General features: G+C 34.6%; 1 protein-coding gene across 1 annotated transcript; it reads right to left on the reverse strand.

The window, feature by feature from the left end:
* Positions 1-1,367: 1,367 nt before the first annotated feature.
* LOC148618678 (uncharacterized) lies at positions 1,368-21,898 on the reverse strand. Its single transcript, XM_088577819.1, has 13 exons — positions 21,645-21,898; positions 20,234-20,578; positions 18,985-19,152; positions 18,088-18,654; positions 17,443-17,511; positions 14,228-14,395; positions 13,817-13,898; positions 13,155-13,357; positions 7,531-7,707; positions 5,341-5,465; positions 4,343-4,514; positions 3,456-3,608; positions 1,368-2,673 (listed from the first exon to the last, which is right to left on the reverse strand). The coding sequence occupies exons 1-13, from the start codon at positions 21,691-21,693 to the stop codon at positions 1,544-1,546; spliced, it is 3,408 nt and encodes a 1,135-aa protein (XP_088433945.1). The 5' UTR covers positions 21,694-21,898; the 3' UTR covers positions 1,368-1,543.
* Positions 21,899-27,562: the final 5,664 nt, after the last annotated feature.

Here is a 27,562-nt window from a genome sequence, read left to right on the forward strand (position 1 = left end):
ATATTATATGGAATCCGACTCAAAGACCTTCAGGAAATTGATACATTGAAGTAAATCGTGTAACACAAGATTATCTTAATGATAAGCTATGCATTCTATTCCCCATACTCAGTTAAAATCCCGACTTAAAAACATTATACATCGTTGTTTTTCCAAAAAGGATGGTACACCTAGATACAAATATATAGTTCTTGGTAGAGATTCCTCATAATCTGTAAGAAATAATTCTAAATCATCTTCCAAATATACAGAGGAAGATGTTTACAAAATGCTGGAATTTTTAAAGACAACATTAATTGACAACATATTTGTCCAGTGTGGTGGACGTGTTTTTCAACAAACGGTTTGCATTCCGATGGGAACAAATTGTGCTCCTTTACTTGCTGACCTATTCCTTCACTCTTATGAGGCTGACTTTATAGCTGATCTGATCCGAAAGAAAGAATATCGTTGGCTAGGTCCTTTAATCTCAGTTTCTATATAGATGACGTATTATCTTTAAACAATCCTAATTTCGGGGATTTGATACATCGCACCTACCCCAAAGAACTTGAGATATAGGATACTACAGACACTGTGAAGTCAGCCTCATATCTTGACCTACACTTAGAAATCGAAGGTAATGGAAAACTATTGACCAAACTTTACGACAAACGTGATGACTATTCATTCACAATTGTCAACTTTCCTTTCATTTGTGGCAATATCCCTTCAGCACCTGCGTATGGAGTGTTCATATCACAACTCATACGTTATGCCAGAGCTTGCTGAAACTACGCAGACTTTTTGCATCGCGCTAGAACTCTAACAAATAGGCTTCTGGGACAGGGTTATGTTGCTACAAGATTGAAGTCATCACTACAGAAGTTTTATGGTCGTCATCATGAACTCGTGGATCGTTATGGTGTATCCATCTGCACCGTGAAAACTGATTTATTCAACAGGTCATAGTGTTCCTTTCCTCGTTTGTCTACCCCGGACTTGAATTTTTATGAGCAACTCGGCGGGTGTTTCTAGAAAAGCAGAGGACGCTTACCCTACCGGTGCACCTGGTCCATTCTCCCAGTTTTTAGTGGAGTCCGAGTTGTTCATTTGCTTTAGTTACTTTGTATGTATGATTTTAGTTACTCTATGTTCTCTGTTGTGTATGTCTTCTTTCCATGTCTGGACTTTGTCCCTGGATTACATTCTTTTGATTACCGCTATAACCTTGGTCCCTTGATTACTCATTCATATTTCTTACTTATTTCCGCATCTAAATCATTTCAAATAATAAATTTAGTCGCTTTTAAGTTTGGTATATTTTAGTACTTTTAAAGAATGCAGACATTTTTTGAAGGGTCTAAGAAAAACAAACCAATACAAAATAAGATGATCACACCCTTTCTTCTTTTACACAACATTGGATGTTTGTTTCTTCGCCATTTAGATGGATTTGCTGAAATACGTTTGTTTAGAGAAGACATTCATAAAGTAACGCCTTTTAATTGTTTGCATAACAAGATGTCTTATACTACCCATTCACTTTGAAGGAAAGAAAATCTCATTTCACAGTCGGATTCCTGTTTGTGTCTAGTGCAGCAACTCCGGATTCAACAATGACATTGAATACACTGAGAATGTTTTCTTCACTTTCCTCTATCCCTTCGTTTCCCTCACTACCCTGTATCCCTTCAACTACGTTTCCTTCATTTTTTTGTATTCCTTCCACTAGATTCCCTTCATTTTCTTGTATCCCTCCAACTAAGTTTCCTTCAATTTCGTCTTCAACTATGTTTTCTGTATTAATGTGGGATTTTAAGTCATCGTTTTGTTCAGATATTGAAAAAGTTTCAACAGATCTTTCTCTCTTAATGCAGACCAATGACTCCTCTTTCTTTTCCATATTTAGATCAGCCGTGTCATTTTCTATTGAATTGTTTGTGCTCAATAAATCACTCGTCCTTCTGTTTGGATCACATTGGCCTTCTTGTAGCAATTCAGTCTCGTTTTCGAGATTTTTATCAACAATACTCTTCCCAGATTTGCTTCTTAACTCTTTTTGTTTTTTCATCATTGCTGCTTTGGCTATGGTTTCTTGCCATTTATCTCTAATTTCATTCTTTTTCTGAAGAATTTCTATAGACCGTTCTTGCTCTGGCTTAAGTGATGAAGTTTTGTGACCATAATGAAACATTTTCATCTCAACACCAAACTCTAATCTAGATTTTGGCCTTAAATTTCGCGGTCGCAAATCATCAATTTTTGGAATTCTGTCTATCGTTTTAGAGACACTTTCGTGCCATTTACTTTGTCTTACGTCAGGAGGTTTATCGGACACTTTGTTGCCTCTCCTCGATCGCCAAACAGGAATGTAGATTTCCTCATCGGTGTACAAATTTCTAAAATAAATAGATTCTCCTTTTGATTTCGATTTAACATCCGTTTGAGCCTCATCAATCTCAGACGACATAGTTAATGAGTCTCCAATTTCTGTCCCGATTCCAGATTCTGGGGAAGAGTGTCCATTTTCATACGTCACTGCATCCTGACCTGTGCATTCTTCTTCTTCTTCACTTTCAACTTGATGTGGCGGATCGAGACAGAACATTGTAATGACCAGTGTTACAAACGTCAAAATCGTCATTATAGATATTGGTACCATAGAAACTGCAATGGCTCTTGAAAACCAATCTAAAAAAAACATAACTATTTCATTATCAGCATGTATTTCAGCCATTGCATATTTTCTTTGTATTAAGCGGGGTATTAAGTTTGTGATATTGTAAGAAACGGACCTAAAACATACGCTGTAGACAACGCCACTGTAGAAGAGTGTCCTTCATTTCTGATTTTCAATTATACATGTCCATGCATTCTAGCTTGAAACATATATATCAATACTTAATCTTCTAATCTTAAACCTACACAAATTTTAAAAATCTCAAAGTATGAAGTATATTTTGCTATGTTCAATGAAGATATTTCTGTTATAAATAACATTGGGAAATTTATAAATAATCTTACCAATACACTTTCTCAAATCACTTGTACGTCCACTATATCAGTTCACATGATTGCGTCTTCATTGACAAAGAAACATTGATTTACTTTACTTTACTGTTTTTGTATACAGTTAAAATTTCAATGCTTTTTTTTAATAAATAAAGAGTAATAAAATTTCAATAGATATCGTGATAAGCGTGGTAATGGGTATGCTTCTGGGGTCTCAAATCATTTGTGCAATCCAGCTTAAAGAAACTATTTTCTTTACTGGATGGGCCAAACTGGAAGAATTATTAATGACATTATAGAAGTCACTTTAACGTAATTAGATTGTGTTCCTTTTTTGACTTACCTTTAAAGTCATAATTCAAACGAATTACCTCCCTTTATTTATATTTTATGTCTACCTGAGCTTTCATATGACGCCCTATTCAAGATTAATTATCATTATACAGAATAAGACATCATACCAGGTGGAATGTAAGTGGATTCCTCCTTAGTCTCTATCAATCTGAGGATTAAATAACTTGTTGTTGATCCATATGGATCCTGACAACATATAAATATTCTGTATGCGTCATTGTCTCCATAAGAGAAGGCAGGGTTAAAACTGGTCCATATTTCTAGAAAGATAGGTTAAAGCTCAAATAATCATCAACATTAGAGTCGGAGAGTTATATCACTCCCCGGTATGACAAGATGGTTTCAGATTCTTATTTTCTCAATGGACAGTGATGAGTAATAAATATAACATACATCACATTTAGTTTTTACTCATATCACGTTGATGTGTTATTGAGACATTTTACAGATAGTTATTCCTATACCTTACTCATGTTAAATGGAAATGCTCATATTTTGTACCAATCCATGTGAAAATGGTTGATTTAATTTGCAAAAAAACCTACAAACATATTTTAGGTAACTATAGTTCTTTTTGTCGCAAAGATAAATTTGTGATAAAATTATAAATTTATCTCCCTCTTAATAATTCTTGCCAAATACCTATTTCATGTACAATCTGTATATTTTTTTATCGCAAAACCAATGTGGTCAGGAACCGTTTCTGATTAAGAATGTATTTTTTTTTTTTTGGAATGCAGTAATCATCCCATATCAAATATTTATGAACATTGCTACGTAATACAAAAACCGCCCAAACGTCGCATTGACATGGGGCCACTTATATCAACGTTCTGTATCACTTCGGTTGTATCGAGCAATCGATCAAAGGTATTTTACTTACTTCGAACAAGAGTTGCTAAATCTTAAGATACAAGAATTCATCAGTCGGTAAAAGCATAGAAATACTCTAAAATCATTCAATATTTGTATTTTATTTTGTGTAATAATATACCTTTGCTATCATTTTTGAAATCAAAGTTCGATGTAAATGGAAGTGTTCCTGATAATGTACAACATACTGGGTCGTTTGTTGCATCAGTGACGTTGATTCTATACAAAAATATCGGTTCCTTAATATCTTCGCTGATCTCCATGATATGGGGAAGGTTATTGACAATAGGTGGCTGAAAACATAATGTATAAATTGAAGTATTTGACATTTTTACTTTTGTTGATCAGAAATTAAATCACTGGCATCTAACTTTTTTATTATAATTTCTTAGATTCTTTTTCATATCAAAGAGTATCTTCCATACAAGATTTTTTCTAGAGAAAAAAACTGACTCAAAATGCATTCATTTGTAGATGTTTTACTATTGCTATTTGTATATTGCAAATTTCGATATGCTGTACACGTGTTTCATTGAGTCATCAGCAGCATTATAATATACAGGAAGGTCTAAATCATTTTTTAATGAGTACGTCCACAAACTCAAACTGGAAGAGAATATGGTGTGTATTCGACTCATTTTTAAAAGTGCACTGCATACCGCGATGTTGGCCAACCAGATTACAATACAATTTATACCATAATTATTGTGCTATTTAAAGTCAATTTAAGTGGTAGTCGCTTATAGACATCAGCCTTGTCAAGTTAATAATTTCTTACAAAAATATCACTCCCGGCCCCAGCACCACGAAACTTTAAACAATACTTAGGTATGAAAAAAATTCTCTACTCTCTGTGACGTCAACAATTTCAACGACTTTGAACGAGTTTTCATGGTATTTTCAAGTTTTGTGGCAGTGGGGGCCATGAATACATTTGTTATTTTACTTTTAAAAGGGGATCAAAAGCGTTTTTTTTTTATTATTATTATTTTGGATATTGTATATATATGCCAATTGTAAATGTGTGCTTTCATTGGTACATGTGCGTCTATTGGGGACGAAAAAGGCAGACACAATGTCAAATAGTGGTAAACTATAGATAGACATCTGTTTACTTACTGCATTATACGTTGACACAGTAACAGTCGTTGACGCAGTATGCTGACAGGAATCCTGTCCAGTTATCGTTATTATGTACGGACCACTTGGACCCGATGGCAACTTTTGTCTCAAAGTTAAATGAACTGAAATTAATATGTTCATCCATCTAAAATCAGTAGAACCTTATACAATGTTATTTTTCTCAATCACATCGCATGTGAGCGCAAAAAGTTAATAATAATAATAATAATAATAATGGCACGAAGACGTCACACAAAAATCTACAGCACTAGCAATATGAACTCCCCAAAAAAAACCAAAAAAAATGGGAGTGACATCAGATGCTCCGGAACGATTAGCATGTCCAGTTCCGCCAGCGACTTCCGCCATATTGCAAGTGTAATCCGGTAATAATCTAGCAACAATAAAGCAAAACCGCGACACGTGCCTAAAAGACGCATTACTCTGTATTTTACAAATGATGTTCTTTTATTCTTTTTAACAGACATCTTCCCTTTGTTGTTTGCAGATCTACCTAAATTTTCGAAAAGGTAGCAAAACTTTTGTTCACGATCCTTAACTTGCTCCTTCCACGATCAAGTTGCAATATATGACACATTATCAATCCTCTCGTTTGACAATAATACGGGGTGCATTAAGTGTTGTCTAGTGATACTCCGGGACATCGTTTTTATTTTTTTAATGCAGTTGTACGGTCACATTGACCAAAGGGCAAATATTTTCATACAGGTGGGGATCTGGTCTCTTTGACATATACACTATACCTATTCTCGTTACATGAGCTTTGATATTCAGTCGTGTTATGTTGTGTTAAATACTAAAGCTCCAAATATATCTATTCAATCCTATATTAGCTGGATGTGCCAAACTCCCTCCTTGTTGAATTCGTGTTTCCTTTCTTTAAACTGCATTTCCAAATGTGCAACTGATATCTTGGCCCATGGAAATTAAACATCATATTTGTACAATATATTGCAGATGGCAGTATTAAAATCATTTCATAAGAAATATTTAAACTTCTTAAAAAAAACACCAACATATTTGTACAATGTGATATTGACAAACAAATACAATTGAATTGAGATCATTTCAGCAATAAAACTATCACAGTTTTGAAGATATTGGCTGAAAACTGTAAAACAAAACGTCACTGTTTTACCTTTGAAGGCCAATAACTCTAACAAGGAGTTCAATAACTTCGATTCTTTGCACTTTTGTAGGCCTTTTATGATCATTTTGGCAGTTGAAAGAATTTGGCTAAACCTAGTTCAGATCAGTTCTGGTGATAAATGCGAAAAACTTTTGTCCGACCCCTATGTTATATTTTAGTAACGGTGGCCATGTTAGACGACAGATCAAAAATCCCCACAATAGATCGATGTAAAATACCCTAAGGAAAATTCATACCAAATTTAGTTTAAAGTGGTCAAGTAATGTCAGAGGAGACGATTTTTTAAAGAAAAAAACATTAAAAAAGCCTAAAAAAAGTTTTAAAAGGGCAGTAACTCCAACAATGCTTGACAGATTAAAACGAAAAAATGTCAACCGATAGAGCTAGTCATACTAAACTCTTTAAACCTATGTCAGAATTTGGCTTAACTATAACGGTTTTGTCTGAGTTCTATACATGATATCCTAAGGAATATCCATACCAAAGTTGGTTCAAATTGGTCAAGTAATGTACGAGGATAAAAACATAAAAGAGCAAAAAATCGTCGATAAAGAGCAATAACTCTAACAATACTCAACAGACTAAAACGAAAATTTGTCAACAAATAGATTTCATCATAGTGAACACTTTTACACCTGTCAATACTACGCACCCAGTTGCCAAAATGATACATATGTGCTTTGTTTGTTTTGTTCTGTCTTATTGTTGATTTATATTTGTTTCGCTTTGTTGTATTTTAGTTTTGTTTTGTTTTGTTTAGTTTTTATATTTATTTTATTTATTTATTTTTGTTTTCTCATCTTTGTATATACTTTTTTTATTATGATTATTTAATTTTTTTTCTAAGCGCTTAGATTGTATTTGCTATCATCTGAAACTTTTACTAATCTTCTTTCCCTCCTCCGACAATGTTCTACGATTTCTCTACATTTCATTGCCATTGGTTCGCCCTGTCATTTTTTGATTAGGACTATCACGGTAGGACTTGGTATGTTGGAAATAAAAATTATAAGTACCTTGTTCGTACTGAACGTCACTAATGGCAAACAATGAACTGTCACCGGAGAGTGTCATAGTGAAGTTATCTCCAAGGTCAGTATCGCTGACCCGGAAGTACATCGCCTTATAACCGATTGGAGTATTCTCTTCTAGTTCAGTCTCATTTTGTACAGCTATTATGGTCAGTTCTGTGTCTGCAAAAAATGAAACATTAAAGGAAATTAATGAGTGTCAATGCTACATCAATTTTCAAAGACCCCGATGTAGCAAAAACATTGTCTACTATACTTGACAAATACGTTGTCATACCAGCATACAAAGCCCAAAACAACATTGTTTTTGTCTGCAAAACGTATTACATCCAATGTTTATTATCAGAGGTAGACGTAGAAAAATATAGCAGTGATAAGACCTATACTGCCACTATACTCTCCAAAGAAGAGGTAGTGGATGACCATAAATCTGAGCTATCCTCTTTTAGTCTCTCTACCAAAGACGACGATTGTGATTTAGCGTCTATGTACTGGATTCCTAAACTCCACAAGAATCCATACAAACAACGTTTCATAGCTGAATCTGCGAAATGTGCAACCTCTTTAAATACTTTTAACTTCTATACTCGCAGCTGTCGAAGAGGGTCTCCAGTCTTATCACAACACTTGTTACTCCGTAGTGGTATTAATTCAATGTGGATCCTGAAAAATTCAAGCAAGATCTTTTGGAGCCCCCAATTAAAGATTATTATCAAAATATAATAAAAACATATGATTTTTCGAACGCTTCATACTTCTATTCCCCAAACTCATTTAAAATTCCGAGTCAAAAACATTATACATCGTTGTATCTATAAAAAATAAAAGATGGTACACCTAGGTACAAATATATAGTTCTTGGTAGAGATTCCTCATATTTTGTAAAAGTAATTCCAAATCATCTTCCAAATATACAGAAGAAGATGTTTTCAAAATGCTGGATTTTTTTATCAACAACATATTTGTCCAGGGTGGTGGACGCGTTTTTCAACAAACGGTCAGCCGTTTCCAATGGAAACAAATTGTACTCGTCTACTTGCTGATATATTTCTTCACTCATGTGAGGCTGTCTTTAAGTAAGTAAGTAAGTAAGTAAGTAAACTTTATTTAGAGTCGGCACATATATACATTTTAACAAATCAACACGAGCTCTTATGAGCTCTTTAACCGACTATAAAATGTACAAAACAGTAAAACAATACATGGCATCATATAAAATACATAATTATTATAAATAATACGTAGTAAAACATATACTAACCATAGAAAGATATGGTGCTCCAGACAGAAGGATCAAGTACCAGGCAGTAAGCACCACTCTGTATACCGATCCTTAAGTCAGGGGAACCACACTTTATAAGGCTATAGACATAATTAAAATTCAGATATCATATTTTATTATAAAACCATGATCAGATCAGAAACTGGGGAATCAGACACGAGATAGCACAGGCTGAAACTTGCAAGCAGTGCAATTACATTTTTTGCCTCCACACCAACTACTTATATAGGTCTTTAACTGGTTAAAGGAAGTAAGTGATCTGGTCTCATTTGGTAAGGAGTTCCAAACCTGTGCCGCCTCGTATCTAAAAGATTTTTTGCCAAAAGATGTAGTTTTTGGCCGGGGCACCTCAGCTGTATTTTTATAACTAAAATTATAATTACTATTTTTAATAATAAACAGATCTTGCAAAAATACAGGACATTCCTTATTAATGATTTTGAAGGTCTCCAAGGCAAAAGTGCGCATCCGGCGGGTTTTCAAAGATGGTAATTTCGAAAGGTCCAAAAGATAATCGTATGAGCTGGAATAATCATCATAAATAAAACGGAGCGCACGTTCCTGAATTTTTTCAATTTTTGTAGTATTCTTTTCACTACAAAAGAGCCAGGTCAAAGGGCAACAACTAAAGTTTGACATGATAAATGAATAATAAATGGTAAGTTTTCCAAGTCTGTTCAAATGTTTTCTAATTCTTTTTAAAACGTTTAATTGCCTTGCAGCCTTCTTACAAATGTTTGATATATGTAAATTAAAATTCAATTTGAAGTCAATTGTAATACCAAGTAATTTTACTTCTTCATCACAAGAAATACTAATACCATTTAAATCAAAAGTAATATTTTTGTCATGTGTTCTCTTGCCAACCGAGATGGCTTGGAATTTCTCAGGATTGGCTTGCATTTTATTATCTGAAAACCATTTAATTAAAGATTTACTGTCCTTTTCTAAAGATGAAATAACAGAATTTAAACATTTACCAGATTTTGAAAGGGTATTGTCATCAGCATAGTTATAAAGAGAACAGTTTTTCACAAAGAAAAATAAATCATTTATAAATACATTAAAGAGAACTGGACCAGGTATTGATCCCTGAGGTATCCCTTTAAATATATCCATCATACTACTAGTATTTTGACCAATTTTGACACATTGTTTCCTATTAGAAAGGTAACTAGTCAGTAAATCTGTTGTAGACTTTGATAAACCATAGTAGTTGAGTTAAAGTAAAAGTAGATCGTGAGGAAGGCAATCAAAGGCCTTAGAAAGGTCCATTAAAATTGCAGCTAAATATTCGCTGTTATCTAAGGCTTTTTTCCAATCTTCAATTACACGCAAAAGAGTTGATTGACAACCGAAACCAGATCTAAAAGCGGCCAAAAACGGATTGAAGACTTTATCAAAACGTTCTACCAACTGGATTTGAATAGCATTTTCAAAAAGTTTGGATATTGCAGGGAGGACACTAACTGGTCTGTAATTGCCTTTCTCAAGAATACTATTTTTCTTATGTATTGGAGCAACTTGTGCTTGTTTAGGACAATCAGGAAAGGAAGATGAGGACAAAGACAAATTGACTAAATTTGTAATGGGCTTGATAATGACGGGTTTTGCCAGATGAAGTAATTTGGGGGAAATGCCGTCAAAACCAGTAGCTTTTTTAACATTTATCTTCTTGATTCGTACAAAATCCTCAGTAATATGATCAAAAGAAAAGGGAATATCAATTAAGTCAGGGTGATTTTCTTGAATGGCTTTTATACTGGGGTGATCCTCATCAACCTTCATTTGATTGTTTCCAATAGTTTTAGCAACATTTACAAAGTAATCATTAAAAATTTCACTGATTTCACTTTGCTCTGTTTTTAGAGCAGAATTTTCCGAAATTATTATCTCCCTTTGACTGATGCTACCTTCATTGGTCAAAAACGGCTTAACGGTTGGCCAAAAGTCTTTCGACTTCGGACCGCCCGCGCATCTTTCAATAAAATATTGATTAATTGACTTTTTCTTTAATTTTGTAACATAGTTGCGTTGTTTCCTATAATTCTCCCAGTTTCTGTCATTATTACATTTTTGAAATTTATTATGTAACATTTTCTTCTTAAAAACAGCTTTTTTCAATTCACAGTTCATATACGGAACTTGTCTGGTAATATTTTTTCTCTCTTTAAGAGGTGCATGTTTATCCGCCACGTCATTAAATTTTCTACTAAAATCAGAATATGCAACATTTACATCGCTAAAATTACTAAAATCAAATTTTTGACTAGAAAGGTCTTGAGTAAAATTTAGAACATCAAATTTTTTTTAAAACTTCTACACATCCGCTTTTTAAGAATTTGTTTCGGCAGATCACAATTTAGTTGAATAGATATAAAATTATGGACATCACTAATTCCAGTTCCAAAATTACACACTTTTTTAAAATCACAATCTTGATTTAATAAAATAAGGTCTAAAAGAGTTGCCTTGGCATTTTTGGTAAAACAGGTGGCTTTTTTAACAACATTTTTCAAATTAAAAATATCACAAAAATCATTAATTATCACATTTTTATCACAGCTGAGCATATTAAAATTGAAATCACCAATAAAAATATATTTATCATATTTTGTTAAAGTTTTATCAACTGTCTGACTAAAGTCTGTCTGGAACTCATCATTGGACATGCTAGGGGGTTTATAGATACCTCTTATGAGTAATTTTTCGCCTCTTTAAAGAGGATTTGATCCGAAAGAAAGAACATCGTTTAGCTAGATCCTTTAATCTCAGTTTCCGCTATAAAGATGACGTATTATCGTTAAACAATCCAATTTTCGGGGATTTGATACATCACATCTACTCCAAAGAACTTGAGATAAAGGATACTACAGACACTGTGAAGTCAGCATTATATCTTGACCTACACTTAAAAGATCTATAGTAATGGAAAACTACTGACCAAACTTTACGACAAACGTGATGACTTTTCAGTCCGTATTGTCAAATTTCCTTTCATCTTCGGCAACATCCCTTCAGCACTTGCGTATGGAGTTATCATATCTTAAATCGTACGTTATGTCAGAGCTTGCCGTAACTACGCAGACTTTTTGTACCGCACTATACTTCTTACAATTAGGCTTCTGGAACAGGGTTATGTTGCTACAGGATTGAAGTCATCACTACAGAAGTTTTATGGTCGTCATTATGAACTCGTGGATCGTTACAGAGTATCCATCTGCACCATGAAAACTGAATTTTCAACGTGTCATAGTTTTTCTTTCCTCTTTCATCTACCCCAGACTTGACTTGACTTTTTATGAGCAGCTCGACGTGTTTTTCTAGAAAAACAAAGGAAGCTTACCCTACCGGAGCATCTGGTCCCGAATTAAAAAACGAATATAATTTTAATACAAAAAAAATAGGTCAACGAACTTGATTTTGAGATAATTGACAATTACTAAAGCCAACGTTTTATTACACTTAATATGGATTCTGTAGGAAGTTTTTTTTCTACATTTCGCAAACTTCTAAAAAAAAACTTGTAGATGAAGCTTTATATAAGAACACTTAACCGACATTCTTTTATATTTAAAAACTATAATTGGGGGTCATCGAAATCTTTTTCTTACAATATTGAGAAAACTAAAATTCCTATTTCAATTATATAACTTTTATTCGCCAACTATCCCCTTAGAAAGATTTTCCCGCTAATTATCTCCCTTTGAAACGGGCACACACATATATATATATATATATATATTTTAAATAATATTTCTAATTTTGCTATTCTAATTTTTATGTCAAAAATCATTTCAAATGATTTAAATTGATCAATTTTGCATAATTTCAAACACTATTAGTTAAAACAAAATACATTTATGTCTATAGTTGTGCAAGATGCCAGAAAAGAATTCTCTGTGTAATAGATATGATCTATATAAATGAAAGTACATTTCATGTTCAGTACACACTGAACTGCAACTCTAATTTCTAATAAATACTTTATTGGATAAAACGCAAAACATTTATTATAATTCAATTAAAAAAACACAATCTTAAAAACTTACGGTGTTAATATGACCAGGTCTCGATTTTACTTAGTTTTGGTACCGAATTAATCACAAGTACATTAGACATCCGACAGGGAATTTTAGTAGTGAATCTCATGGTACACACAATAGATTGAAGTACGAATTGTTCTTGGAATTTTTTTATGTTTATCCCCTTACAATTTTTACAACAAAGCCAGGTTTTGCATACAACCCACTAATTAAATGTATATGGAAAAGTATGTAGTTAAGTGAAAGAAGTGAAAGAGAAGGGTTTGTTTGCATTCACTTACTGTTTGTTGTCGCAAGTTTTAGAGAATATCCTCTATTTGGTACCGTAGTGGCGTTTGAAAAATCAAGCGTATCTCCATCTACAAAAGTGTCTCTGGATTTTTGCATCATTTTATTGACTTGTGGACAATCAGCTCTGTATGAAGAAGACGTAGTAACTGTACTACAATCTGCATGACCTATTATGTTAGGTCCAGGTGAGTGCCTGTAAAATAGTTCCACATCATCATGACAATAGACAAGTCGAGTCTAGTGCATATGAGGCAGACAGCCAACTCGTTCATATTAAACATCACTTGGTATTTTCCGATGCTTACAAAATGACTATTAGGTGCTAGTTAGATCATAAATTTCACTTGAGGCATTGATTTAATGAGTGTAAACTAATTTAAAGGATGGATCCTTAGAATAACTTGGAGAGACACCAAAACATTCAATATATGACCCACACATAGGTAACTAAATGATGGACACGTCGATAACTACAATCTCCAAAACACAGCTTTACATTAGTATTTAGTACGATAAAAAAGACGATTTTAACTTCATTACGCTCTTGAATAAAGAGATAAGAAACGAAAAATACACACGCACTGAAGCAGATAAAATATATGTATTCGTCCCTGATATTGGGAGAAATAAAACTTGTTCTTATAAAGAATACCATCCTATTACGTCCCCTTCTACTAGCGCCACTCGCTCTGCCGCAATCAGGTTGTATGATACCGTCGTGTTAACGTACTCCACTAGAAACGAATATAAAATATTACTTAAGGGGGCTACAGATGAGTTGGGTAGTAATTGGGCTATAGAAGGAATACGACGAAGAAAATACAGTATTATTTGGGACTATGCCTGAATTTGGAAGTAAAGGTCTTGCTAGGTAAATTTAGGACAATCACACATTGTTTGAATTACGATTAAAATTTGAAAGTTAAGAGAAAAGATAAAGCAGAAAAATGACATATATGCTCATACAGAAAAAAAACTAAAGGAAAGTACACAGGTATAAGAATTGGTCCAAGGTTTGCATTTATATGATCCGCTTATTTATAGGGATGATGAATATTTTCACCTGGTATGACAATTCGAGTAGATCCTACCAAATAATACTTGTTTAGGCCAGTGTTCCTGAATATCATAACTTCAAGGATTCCGTAGTTTACGGCAAAGAATTCCCACGTCGATGTGGCACCACAACAGGTCATCTGATACGGAGTGTCGGTCATCAGATATAGGTAGCCTAGAAATAGCGAAACATAGAAAAATTATGAGCAAAATACTTGATTAATTTTGCCATGTTATGTAAAATTTGTGAAATCATTGACAGGTGGCCTTATGCTCTAAATAATGGTTGATAACATAGAAATTCACTTGAAATCACCAGGGCGGATCCCGCTTAGTCCACTCAGCCCATCCCCCTTTTCGTAGTTTCTGGACCCGCCACTGATAGAAATGGGACGGATATGGTTAAATGTAACAAATGCACCAGCGAATTAACTAAATACAAAATAGTAAATACTTTCAGAGATCGTCAAAAAGTCTTCAACAAGTGTAAACACACCTTTAAGTAATCTTTGAAAGACTACAACTACAAAAGTAATAAAATCCACGGTAATAAAACGATGACAATTCCAATTCTTCAAAATCATATTAAAAAGTAATATAACGACACAAAGACACAGTTATGACCAACATCTCCTGATCGTGGACCGGTGCATAAAATCTGCGATGGGGTTAAACTAGTTTTAGAAGACCCTAACCACCCCTTTAATGTAAGTTCAAAATTAACTGAAACAACAGATACAACATAAAATTCACCCTATAATACACCCAAATCTCTCCATGGAATACATCAACATACAACAAATAGACAAAATGACATATCCACATAAAGAACGTTCACTGTCATGAAAGCTGGTTCAAAACACTAAACAATGACATCAAAACTACCAGCATTAGAAATAATAGGTCACTACAATGCACTGGATACCAATACTGAAGAATGAATCAGTTTTTGACGAAAGGATGCAATTAGTGGTCAAAAACTTCTATTTGTGAAAACAAGATTTAAAGGACAGAAAATCATTTGAAAATAGTATCCTTTACTAATAAATCTACTAAGGGCAGTCGATAAATCCATGTCGGATTTTATTATTTCCGTAAAAAAAACTTGGTGAGCAATACCACTTTGAATCCAGAACCCGCAAGTGCTATTATATTTATATATCAAAGTTTTGTAACGGTGAAAAAACTTAGTAAATGGTTTTAGAAAGTTATCGATACCTCTGCTGCAAATGTTTTTTGTGAGAAATTTATTGCATTCATTAAAATCTAACATTTTATTACAAATACGAGCAAAACGGACCAGTTGTGAAATGTAAATACTGTAGGAGGGTGGTGCAGACATATCCCCATCTAGGAATGAAAAATTAACAATAGGAAAATCATACATTTAGTGTGAAGGTCACCATTTTCATTTTCTAGTGTAAAATAGTATACGAATACTATATTATTGTTAGAGTGAGTCAACTTATTAAATACGTGTTTTTTTTTTGTTTTTTTTTGTTTTTTTTTTTTGTATAGATATCTTTAACATAGTTTTCGAAGTTAGTATTATTCACGACCAAAATATCTAAAAGTATTATTGAATTCATGCAACCGACCATGTTTTGAAAGATCATTAAAGTGTTTATCCGTGAAATGTGCATTCGCAGCAGTGGAAAAACAAATCCGCTATGAAAGGAGCACATTGGTGCCCATGAGAATAGAACAACTAGTCCGTAAAAAGCATTTCCAAATCGAATAAAAACATTAGTGATTAAAACAATCAAAGCATTGATAAATGAAGCTATTTATTCCGTCTTCAATCACTGAGGTTAACAATTTAGAAATATTGAAAATAAAACATCTGCTGGAAGATGAAGAAAAGTGATTTTGGATCCAGTATAAGGACGGGACGGTCATGTGACAGTGTTAATACATAACAAAGCAACTGATCTATGATGTAGTTCTCTCTGTTTATAACCAGTACCGGCCCTAATGGTAAGGATGGTACCGACCCAAGCCTAATGGTAAGTGTGGTATCGACCCAAGCCTAATAGTAAGGGTGGTACCAATCCAAGCCTGATGGCAAGTGTGGTACCGACCAGTCTACTGGTTGGGGTGGTACCGACCCAAGCCTAATGGTTAGGGTGGTACCGACCAAAGTGAAATGGTAAGTGTGGTACCGACCAAAGTCTAATGGTAAGTGTAGTAACGACCCAGGCCTAATGGTAAGTGTGGTACCGATCAAATCCTAATGGTAAGTGTGTACCGACCCAAGCCTAATGTGAAGTGTGGTACCGACCTAAGTCTAATGGTAAGTGTGGTACCGACCTAAGCGTAATGGTAAGGATGGTACTGACCCAAGCCTGACGGTAAGGGTGGTACCGACCCGAGCCTAATGGTAAGGGTGGTACCGACCCAAGCCTAACGGTAAGGGGGTACCGACCCAAGCATGACGGTCAGGCCATATTCATATGCAATGTACATGTACATTTAAGTTTTATTTAATGTCTTTACACAGTGCTGTAAATAACAGGTGATTCTGAAATACCTTATGTCAGATGAAAATACTACCGTACTTTAAAAAATATACTATTAAAATGGTCCTCATTTTCTCCGGCGAAAATGACTAAAGCTTTCAAAATCCTGGAAAAGAAACCTGGGTACGGGTGTTTCTACCAAGTCGAGCCTAATGGTAAGGGTGGTTCTTTCTTGCAGAACAGTGAACACATTGAGAATCTACACGCCCATAACTCTCCTAAAAGTTTTTAATAAGGTAACAAGAAATAGGCGAAGTACTTCACGGGAAAATGTATTTTCCCGCATTTAAGTTCGTGAAAGTAGTCGAGTTAGTTATTTCGTTCGCGAAGTACTTCTGTATTATATCTACGTTACATGATAACTACATTTAATTTATTTTCCGCTTTATCCACCGACGCAAAAAACAAGTTTCTTTCCTAGTTCTTTTGATTTTCTTCTTACTCTAGAAATTGGTAGTGTCAAATGATATAGTTCTTTTGTGATGTTTAATATATATTATATATATCATAAAATGTACAAAAGAACATATTGCAACCTGCACTCGCATTATTGTAAAAGACAAAGGTTGATAAGTACATCATTAAATTCGTTTTATTGGAATATTTCAAAATTAAGTGATAACGCGCATATAATAGTATTGTTATATTTATATAAATCGATTTTGTTTTTGCCATGTTGTCATCGTTTTTCTTTAAATCTTACCCGATGAAGTGTCGTTGCCACTTGCGAGATTGCTCGGGGAGTCTAGCGCAAAGACTGATGTACCACAGACTAAAACAAGTAATATCACAAAATAAATGTTCAATATCCAGCTAGTATTGTTGATTACTTCAAATTTGACATGTTTAATGTTTATAAACAAGTTGTATTAAATGTATCTTCAAAGCTCATTTCACTATTAAACGAAAAGACCAAAAAGTCAATGAATGGAAAATTCGGACAAACGGGCTAAATGAGTTAAATCAATAATAATATAAACATTTTATATTTCAGTCCTGGTTACTTCTACTTCCGTTAATTTAATTGAAAAAAATACGAGCACGACTTTTATAAGTATTTGTACGCCTATTAATATGTTCTCTTTTTATCAAGGTGTCAAAGATTTTTTTACTGGTATTATGTCTTCTGACCGTATTTTGCCACGTTGTTGTACCGGTCCTCATCTCAATGTGTCCTTGCAGTCAATATAGAAAACATAGTAATACCCTAAAGTTTTCAGCCCTTTAGTACCACGTACAACCCCCAAGTCAGTGTTCTGATTTTAAGGGTGAGTTGTAAGACTTGTGTTTTAGGGACAACTTTGTCAACATTGGATGATCGATTATGATAAAGTGTAACAATACATACAATAATTGCATGGAAACCCATCCGCTATCGTCTGTCGAAATCTTGACATTACACTAGAATAAAAATAAGAATAGCTTTCTCGTACATCGGCAATGCCAACAAATTCTGTTTCACTACGCCCCTCTCCTACAATAAGATATACGCCGTTATCTTTTAATTTCTGTGCAGCTGGCCTTGGGTCATCGTCAATTAATGAGGAAAACGAATACGAGTAAGAGTAGTAACTTTTAGCGACAGTCATGATAACTGCATCGGCAACATCTGACCGAGCCCCGTTTTGTTCTGTTAGGACGTCACTTCTAACAAATTCTAATGCTGCTTTAGGATCAGACGAAGAATATTGTTTTGAAATTCCATTTATTACACTTTCAACGTCGGTGTAATTATTAAAAGCAAGCTTAAGTTCTGGTGGAGACGATATTGTGACGATTGAAATTCTAGTTGATGACGGGGAGACACTAAATAAACCCGTGACGTTCTTGAATAACGTCCTAACATAACTTAAGTAGGAGGAATATTCTGTTGGATCAATAAGATAAACCATATCGAACACCTTCGGGGCACAACCTGAAACAACAACAAAAAAATGATCAGGAAACACAAAACTTTAACTATAGATTTAAGAAAATCAGGTTAATTTTGTACATATAGGCAATTTGCGATACTTGTAAATTTCATGGATTTTATGATAAAGTCATAGTTAATATGATTTTTCAATGACCTAAATCATAAAAATGGGAAATACTTCGGAAGTGATCCATAAAGTGTCAGCAAACAAAATTCGGAAAAGTACATATCATTGCCTTTGTCGGTTATCTTTTTCCATAAAAATAATTATTCAAACATAGAAATTATTGAACATGGAGAAAAGACTATTAAATAAGCCAAAAGTCGTACATTCGCCAGCAGTGCATGATGTTGCTTCCTCGCTGCTTCCGGGGCAATTATCACCGTTTTCACTTGGCGCTGGATTGTCACATGACCTTGTTCTATATCGATTTCCGGTTCCACAAGCAACGGAGCATGTTGTGTAACTACCCCATTCTCCCCAGTTGCCATGAACAACTGAAATAAAAAATAAAAAAAATATTTAATTGCGTGTTTTTTTTTCTAGACGTTTTATGTTATTTGGTCATTCAAATGTTCAAGTTGCTGGAAATACCCTGTCGGTTCACTTGGTCCAACCTCTGGGTTTTTAGAAGAACCCGGTTTCATCATTTTTCTCTATTTCATGTGTGTACTGGTTTATTTGATTTGCATTATTTATAGAATTGTCTGCTTTTTTATCTATTTTTTGTCCCCGAAATTCAATACCTTAAAAGTGGAAGTCATGGCTCAATTTTCATTTTCCGCGCTTGATGAAAAAAGTAAAATATATTAACCTCTGAAACTACACTAATATCTGAGAAAATCATTTGGCTTCGAATTGATCCCTTAATGGGGGTATAAAGATCCCTGATATTCACACTAAAGTATATAAATGGATGTTGCAGGGTGGGCCCTTCCAGTCCATGAACTCATACAAGATGCCTTATTTCGTTTAGGGGGATATCTTGAATTCTGACGCCATTTTGTTAATTGAAATCATTGTACACTTTAATTGCAATAAAATATCATATAACTTAATACCATGCTCCGTGCTTGATATCATCACTGCAGTTTTAATTCAGATTAAAATCATAATATCTTCGTTACCTTTGCTCCCTTCGTCAAACCCATGCACATGTTCACCACCTACCTGCTGCATTAGTTGTATGAATGAATACATCATAAGTGCAGCATGCAGATGCAAGACTAACTTCACGTACAATGTATATTGTACAATATGAATTTATTCATAACTTTTCTGTCGGAGATCTTAATAGAAGATGGATGTATGTTGTATGTCACACTGTTTTACAGACATAATTTATTTCTGTCCTTATGGCACATGTAAGCTGCGAGGAAATCGCGCACCATTTTACCCTTGGGTATATAGCTCCCTGAGTAGAATACATTTTGCGTCGGAAATATCAGGATATCAAAACAATTGATAGAAAAAAGTATGATTTTCAAAACTGTATGGTTCAATATATCTTGCAAACACCAAGGACAACATATGTCTTTGGTCTAAAATTATATATTGTCTTCAGTTCAAATAACCCACCTGTTGTAGTTTCGACAGTTGATGTACTGTCTGTTGTTGCGTCTGTCGATGTGTCGTCCACAGATGTAGGTTCAGTTGTAATGCTTACGGTCGTGCTTTCTGTTGTTGTGTCATCCGGAAGTGCGGGGTCAGTTGGAATGTCTACGGTCGTGCTTTCCGTTGTTGTGTCATCCGGAAGTGCGGGGTCAATTGGAATGTCTATGGTCGTGCTTTCCGTTGTTGTGTCATCCGGAAGTGCGGGGTCAGTTGGAATGTCTACGGTCGTGCTTTCTGTTGTTGTGTCGTTTGCAGCTGCGGGGTCGTCGTATATTGGCGGTGGATCGGTATCCTGGCACACAACTACCACTAAAATTCAAAGACAGATTTGAAACTTATTTGTACAGCATATACCAATGAATCCCGATTTATAAATACAAGTCTCTTCTGGTGTCTTAACATACTAGACCATATACTTACCAACGTTTTTGGTTTACACTTGTGTCAATATTGCAAGCGTCCGTTTGTCCTTTCATGCTGACAGCGGAGGCCCAAAGCAAAAATTTAGCAGGTACCTTTTCAATACATTTTATTTAAATTTGTGGGGAAAATGCAACTGGACTTGAATCGTATTGAGACGCGGACACATGGTGACGTCCTCTCTGTGATATTATGAATGAATAAAAACGAAACTGTCATGACGCCCATAAAAATTGTTGAATATTTTAAAGATTATGTTTAAAACGTGAATTGATAAATAATGAATTGAGCAAAACATCACACAAGATACATACCTAACAAGAAGCGATTATTTTCTTTGAATTAATGAAATATCGCTTTTTACTGTAATAAAAATACCATAGTAATGAAGTAAAGGTGTGCGGAAAATGTCAATGAAGTACTAGCCAAGTGGTCATACTTATTCTTCGTACTGCAATATGAGATATTATCGGACCTACTGAACATTTATTTAGATGTACAAAACTATTTACACTCAGTCAATACGAAAAAGTATTTGTTTCTAACCTTAAACACGGAGCACGACTCATGCTTAACAAAATTGTTTTTATTTCTTCAATTTTATTATGGTAACGTAAATTTCCCTCTAACTTTGCCAAATTCAATGTCATGTTATGCGTTAATGCAAGCTATGAAATCGCTGTCATGTTCATTTTTTGTCAGTCATTTGTGAGTTATGAGTATACTATATTGCATGTTCGTTTAAGGACGTTTAAAACCCCTTTTTTCCTATGATAAGGGGGGGGGGGTAGCAGAAGTTTTGACAATTCGTTATCTCTTTGTCTGTTTAAGTGGATGTCTTAAATTCTTGGATTTGCTCTTCGCCTCGGTTATTATCATATCAATATGCATGTACACAATGTTTTCAAGCATGTCATCTTAAGGTTTGTTCATTGTAACATGACATCAAACTTACCGACGTAAAAAAATAAGATACAGACACTGCACAGCGACGGAAATCTCATCTCCGGTCGTGATTATTCCATATCAAATTTGTCTTGATTCTGGTATATTCCATGTAAAAAAAAATGTCCCGATTTTAGTATTGTGGAGGACTGTTTTTAGAAAAACTGAGACAGTATGTACATAACATAGATCCAGTTAAACATAACTGAGAGGTCAAACGTCAACTTGCTTGTTTTGAAACCCGGACGAGCAACGATTAACGGACCATTTCACAATTAATTAATTACTTGTAATAAAGATCAGTGATTTAAAGTACTGTTTACTGACAAATATTATCTTTTACAAAAATCATGGCATGTCAAAGTCAAAAGCAACACATCTGATAAAATAAGATATATGATTTTAAATACGACTCTGTTATTTAACTCGGACCCAATAGTCACGGATTTTGGCATAATGGCAAATACGCTTTTTATTAGAAATATGTCTTTGTAGTTTTACAAAACTTCATGGAACCTGTGGTTACACTTGCATTAAAGACTCTTCGATGAGTCTTAGCCACTGAATGTACAAGATAATCATAATTCTAAAGTGAAGGGTATAAAGGCGGGTACGGAGACTTAAAAAAAAACCAAATGAATAGTAATAAAACACACACACGCAAGATTTTACCAGAGTAAAGACCTTGCACACCTGTGTGGTTAACTTTCAACTTAGTAAAGTAAAGTAAAAGTAAAGTAAATTTTATTTAAAGTCGGCATATATGTACAAATAATAAAATAACACGAGCACTGAAGTGCTCTTTAAATAAATAAAAAACATGCATGCACAAACTAAAAACACACTTCCATTAATGTACTGTCACATCAGTAATAAGATGCACCACTGTCCGTCTATATAATGATAACGCGAAAAGTTTTGAGGAATCCTAAAACATATTGGCAAAATATTGCTACGATGTCTTCATTGACAAAAGCATCCGCCTAACTTTCATTGTATTGCGGTATTCGTTCCAAGGAGTGATCAAGGGAACCAAGATTCTAGCGGAAATCAAAAGAATGTAATCCAGGAACAAAGACCATACATTGAAAACAGACAAACACAACAAAGAACATAGAATAGCCAGAATATGGTCGTTGAACAAATCAATTTTTATGGTGCAGATGGATACACAGTAACGATCCACGAGTTCATGATGACGACCATAAAATTTCTGTAGTGATCTTGTAGCAACATAACCCTGTTCCAGAAGCCTAATTGTAAGAAGTCTAGTGGGATGCATAAAGTCTGCATAGTTACAGCAAGCTCTGGCAATACGTATTTTTGTGATATAAAAACTCTACATATACGCAGGTGCTGAAGTGATGTTGCCAAAGATGAAATGAAAAGTTATCGTGTTTGCCGTAAAGTTTGGTCAATAGTTTTCCTTTACCACCGATATCTAAGAGTAGGTCAAGATATGAGGCTGACTTCACAGTATCTGTAGCATCCTTTATCTCAAGTTCTTTGAGGTACTGTAAAAGCAAAAACTTTCGTTGGGGATTAAATTTCGTTTATTTCGTGGGTAGAACAAATCCACGAAAATATGTCCCCACGAAATGTTTTCTCCAAATATGTATTTCAATTTTAAATAAAACATTATTCTGAATTCAAATGCACTAATATGTATGTAAAATCAATAACCTTAATATCCCTCAAAACAGGCGGTCGTAATTTACTTCAACTATGTGTGCGATAGAGCGTGTTATACACAATAACGGGAGTGCCAAGCTTCCCTCTCTTTGTCATTCAATTAGCAGTAGATAAAAGATCATTTAAGAAGATGAAAACAATTATCGTGTTTACAGCTGGATGTCAAAACTTTAATAAATCACCTTAGTATATTCAAAATATTGTTTTCATTTGCTAAGATGGTGTCGGTGCCGATGTCATCGTTTTTGTAAAACCCTTGATTTGTACATTACCGGAAACAAAAGGAAACGTAAATATTTGAGATAAAAGGGACGAACTTCTTAACTACTTTTTTAATGAATGATGTAGATGCGATGTATCAAATTCCCGAAACAACGATTGTTAAACGATAATACGTCATCTAAATAGCGGAAACTGAGATTAAAGGATCTAGCTAAACGATGTTCCTTCTTCTGGATCAGATCAGTTATAAAGTCAGCCTCATAAGATTGAAGGAATAAGTTAGCAAAAAGAGGAGCACAATCTGTTCCCATTGGAATGCCGACCTTTGCTGAAAAACGCGTCCACCACACTGGACAAATATGTTGTCGATAAAAAAAAAATCAGCATTTCGAAAACAAAGTATGAGGAATCTCTACCAAGGACTACATATTTATATCTAGGTGTACCGTCTGTTTTGGAATAACAACGATGTATAATGTTTTTGAGTCGGGATTTTAACTGAGTATGGGGAATAGATGTATAAAGAGTTAAAAATCATAGGTTTTAATGCTAATATATGGAAGTTCAAAAACTGAAAAAAAAGTGAGACAGCTTATCATTTTTTAACATATAGTAGCGAGAGGATTTACACCTCTAACCTGTCACCAGTTCAAGAAACAAAGCGAGAGGACTTACATCTGTAACATTTCACCAGTTCAACACACAGAAGCGAAATGATTACACCTGTTAAACATACAGTATAGTGAGAGGTATGACCTATCATCTGTTCAACATACAGTACGGTGAGAGGTATGGCCAGTCACCTGTTCAACATACAATATGGTGAGAGGTAGGACCCGTCACCAGTTCAATATACAATATGGTGAAAGGTATGACCTGTCACCCATTTAACATTCAGTATAGTGAGAGGTATGACCTGTCAGCTGTTCAGCACACTGTTGAGAACTTTTAACGTCGACAATTATACCATCGACACTACTGTTCATGTTGTCGATGTTGTAACGCTACATTTGAGAAAGGAATAGAATGTCAAACTACAGACATGTAATTTCTTCAAGTTAGCCATATACCCTTAAACCCAACCAAATGTACGCAGATCAAAATCTTACATTTTGGTGCTGTGACCAGGTTAGAATGGATATAAAAAGTCGTTAATTGACAAAAACTTTCAACAAAGTTGAGGACGCTCAGCATTGCTCAGCTAGATGTTGACACAGAATAAGTGTCATCCTTGCTTAAATCCGTTAAGAAGAAGTCGATGCTTGCAAAAATAGATGATCAGATAATCAGTGCACTGGGCTCAGCCAAATGAATAAATATTTTGCGAGATAGATAGCAAAATTAGCAAATACAAGGAATTTTGAAACCCGAAATCAGTACTGTAACAATCTCATCAGCATTACGCAGCGCCGCAACTGAGTTTGTATCATATTCAAATTCATATGCACATTCAAGTCAAGAAATATTGTAATCAAGTTCACAGTTAAGTCAAAATCATAGATGCCAAAGATATCGTTACCCGAGTTTCACGGAGATATTTTAGAATGGCAATATTTCAGGGAATCTTTGCATCCACAATTCACAAGAAATTCTCATACTTGAAAAATCAGAGGCAGCCAGCGTAATTTCAAGACTTACCATGACAAATCACAATTACAATATCGCTGCAGAACTTTTGACGAATCGTTAATGTCAAACTCAGAAAGTAATCAATACATATACATGAGAGCTCTATTAGATATGCCTGCTCCCGAGAGCGTCTAGAAAATATTAGGTCATTTTACGACAAATCAGAGGCATACATTAGAGGACATCTCTAGGACATTGGCAGGAAATGTTCGGTTTACTGTTGATCCCCCTCATGTTAGGTAAATAACCTCCAGATTTTAGAACAAATATAACTAGAGAAAATGGTAGCTACAACTGAACGATAGCAAAGCTCAGAGATTCGATTTCCAAGGAACTGGCAATTCAAGAATCGGGTAAGACTGACCACAGTTAATCAAATCGTATGGTTACTCATACTGCAAATTTCGTCGCTGGTGACAGAGAGAATTATGACAAGAGTAGCACAAGTCCTGTTAAGGTTTATAAACCTACAAAAATTCTTAAATAAACAGAAAACCACTAATCAGAAGAAACTGTGAGGGAACACGTCCATCAATGGATTGTAGGTACGTCACAGAACATGAGAAGCGAGTCACGATCATAAAAGAAAAGTTATGCTTCAATTGTTTCGGTGCCTACAAAGTGTTAGAGTGTAAGTCTGGATGCGACTGTAGGAATTGCCACAGTAGACATCATACATCGCTTTGTCAAAAAGGAAAGGAAAAAACCAAAACGTGAAAACAAAGGAGACGAAAGTAAAACTTCAATGTTTTATACATCAGCTACACAAAAAACAACTACCGTTCTATTGAAAATAGCCGTAGTCACGTTTGACAAGAATCAAGTCGAAGCGGATATACTTTTCGACGAAGGTGCTCAACGTTCAAAGGTATTAGCAATCTTGACAGAACTACAATACGGCTTAGAGCAAACAACGGAGAAATCATATCTATCGAAGTCTTAATTGTACAAAACATCACATCACCACTCCAAAACCAGTGTAGGAAACTGACCCAAAATATGTATTTTTTAAGAAACTTATCACTGGCACATCCTGTTACAGATGCAGAATAGTTCGAGTATCTCTCCTTTTAGGAATCGATTTTTACTAAAACATAGTTCAAGATCATGTGATTCGTAGAAATGGGTCGACTGTCGTAAGTTCAAAGTTGGGATACCTAATATCAGGACCCGTACCAGTACCTAAGAAGAAGAACTCCTCTTCAATGATGAACTTTTTGATTTCACATTACCAGACTAACTATGATCTAGAGAAATTGTGGAAGTTCGAGAGCATAGATATGAAGCAAAGGAGATGGATCCTAGTACACGTAATCAGATGTCAAATGAAATGCAGAATGTCATAGAAAGTTCAATTTCAAAGGAGAACGGAAAATTTGATTTAAAGTTACTGTGAAAGTACTATTAGTCGTCGGGTACCAATTTTCGTGGTTTTCGTGAGTGAGTCAAACCACGAATGTTGGTTCCCGACAAATAGTTGTTTCCCATTGGTGTGTATACTGAAAACTTCAAAACCACGAAATCAAAAATCCAAGAACTTGAGTTTCCTCCCTGATCCACGAATTAATGTACGTCCACAGTACCATGGAAAGAAAACTCCAGAATATACCCACAAACGAGGAAAAACTTGTAAAAAGAAGAAACGAGAATGTTATTCGCCGTACCTCGAAAGACGAAAAGATCTTTAAAATATATGGAGATATTATCAAAGACCAAGAAAACAGGTTTATTGAAAAGGTGAATGCGACAAATAATGGAAATTACCGTGTGCATTATATTCCACACCATCCTGTGAAAAAGGATTCACTGACCACGCCCATTAGAATAGTTTATAATAGTTGTTGTAATGAAAGCGATAGAAGTCCAAGTTAAAATGACTGTCTTGCAGATAACCCTCCTATAATGAATGAACTTAAATCGATTTTAACACGTTTTAAAATGGAGAAATATGCCGTCACAGCATACATAGAAAAGGCATTTTTTTTACAAATAGAATTGGACAACAAGTATAGAGATGTAACTAGATTTTACTGGCTAGAAGACCAGCAGATTAATCAAGAATAGATTCAGGGCAGTAATAATTGGAGCAACCTGTTCACCGTTTCTACTAAGTCCAACCTTGATGAAATACCTTTAACCACATCAACAGAATTACAGAAAACGTGTATGCAGATAAGGAAATGAAAATCATGCAATTACAAAACGAGATGTGTCTTCAACAATCTTGGGTTAATCTCGCCAATTACAGTAAAATCGAAGCTATTCATGCAAACTTTATAGAAAGAAAGTCTTAACTGGAAGGAGCTATTGCCACGAAAATTTCAAAAGAAATAGCAATCAACTGCCAAAAAGATAGAGGAAGCGACGAAAATCGAAATTTCTTGG

Source organism: Perna viridis, chromosome 4 (assembly GCF_037379345.1).
Source record: "Perna viridis isolate PV_CMFRI_1.1 ecotype Kerala chromosome 4, ASM3737934v1, whole genome shotgun sequence".
Classification (NCBI taxonomy): domain Eukaryota; kingdom Metazoa; phylum Mollusca; class Bivalvia; order Mytilida; family Mytilidae; genus Perna; species Perna viridis.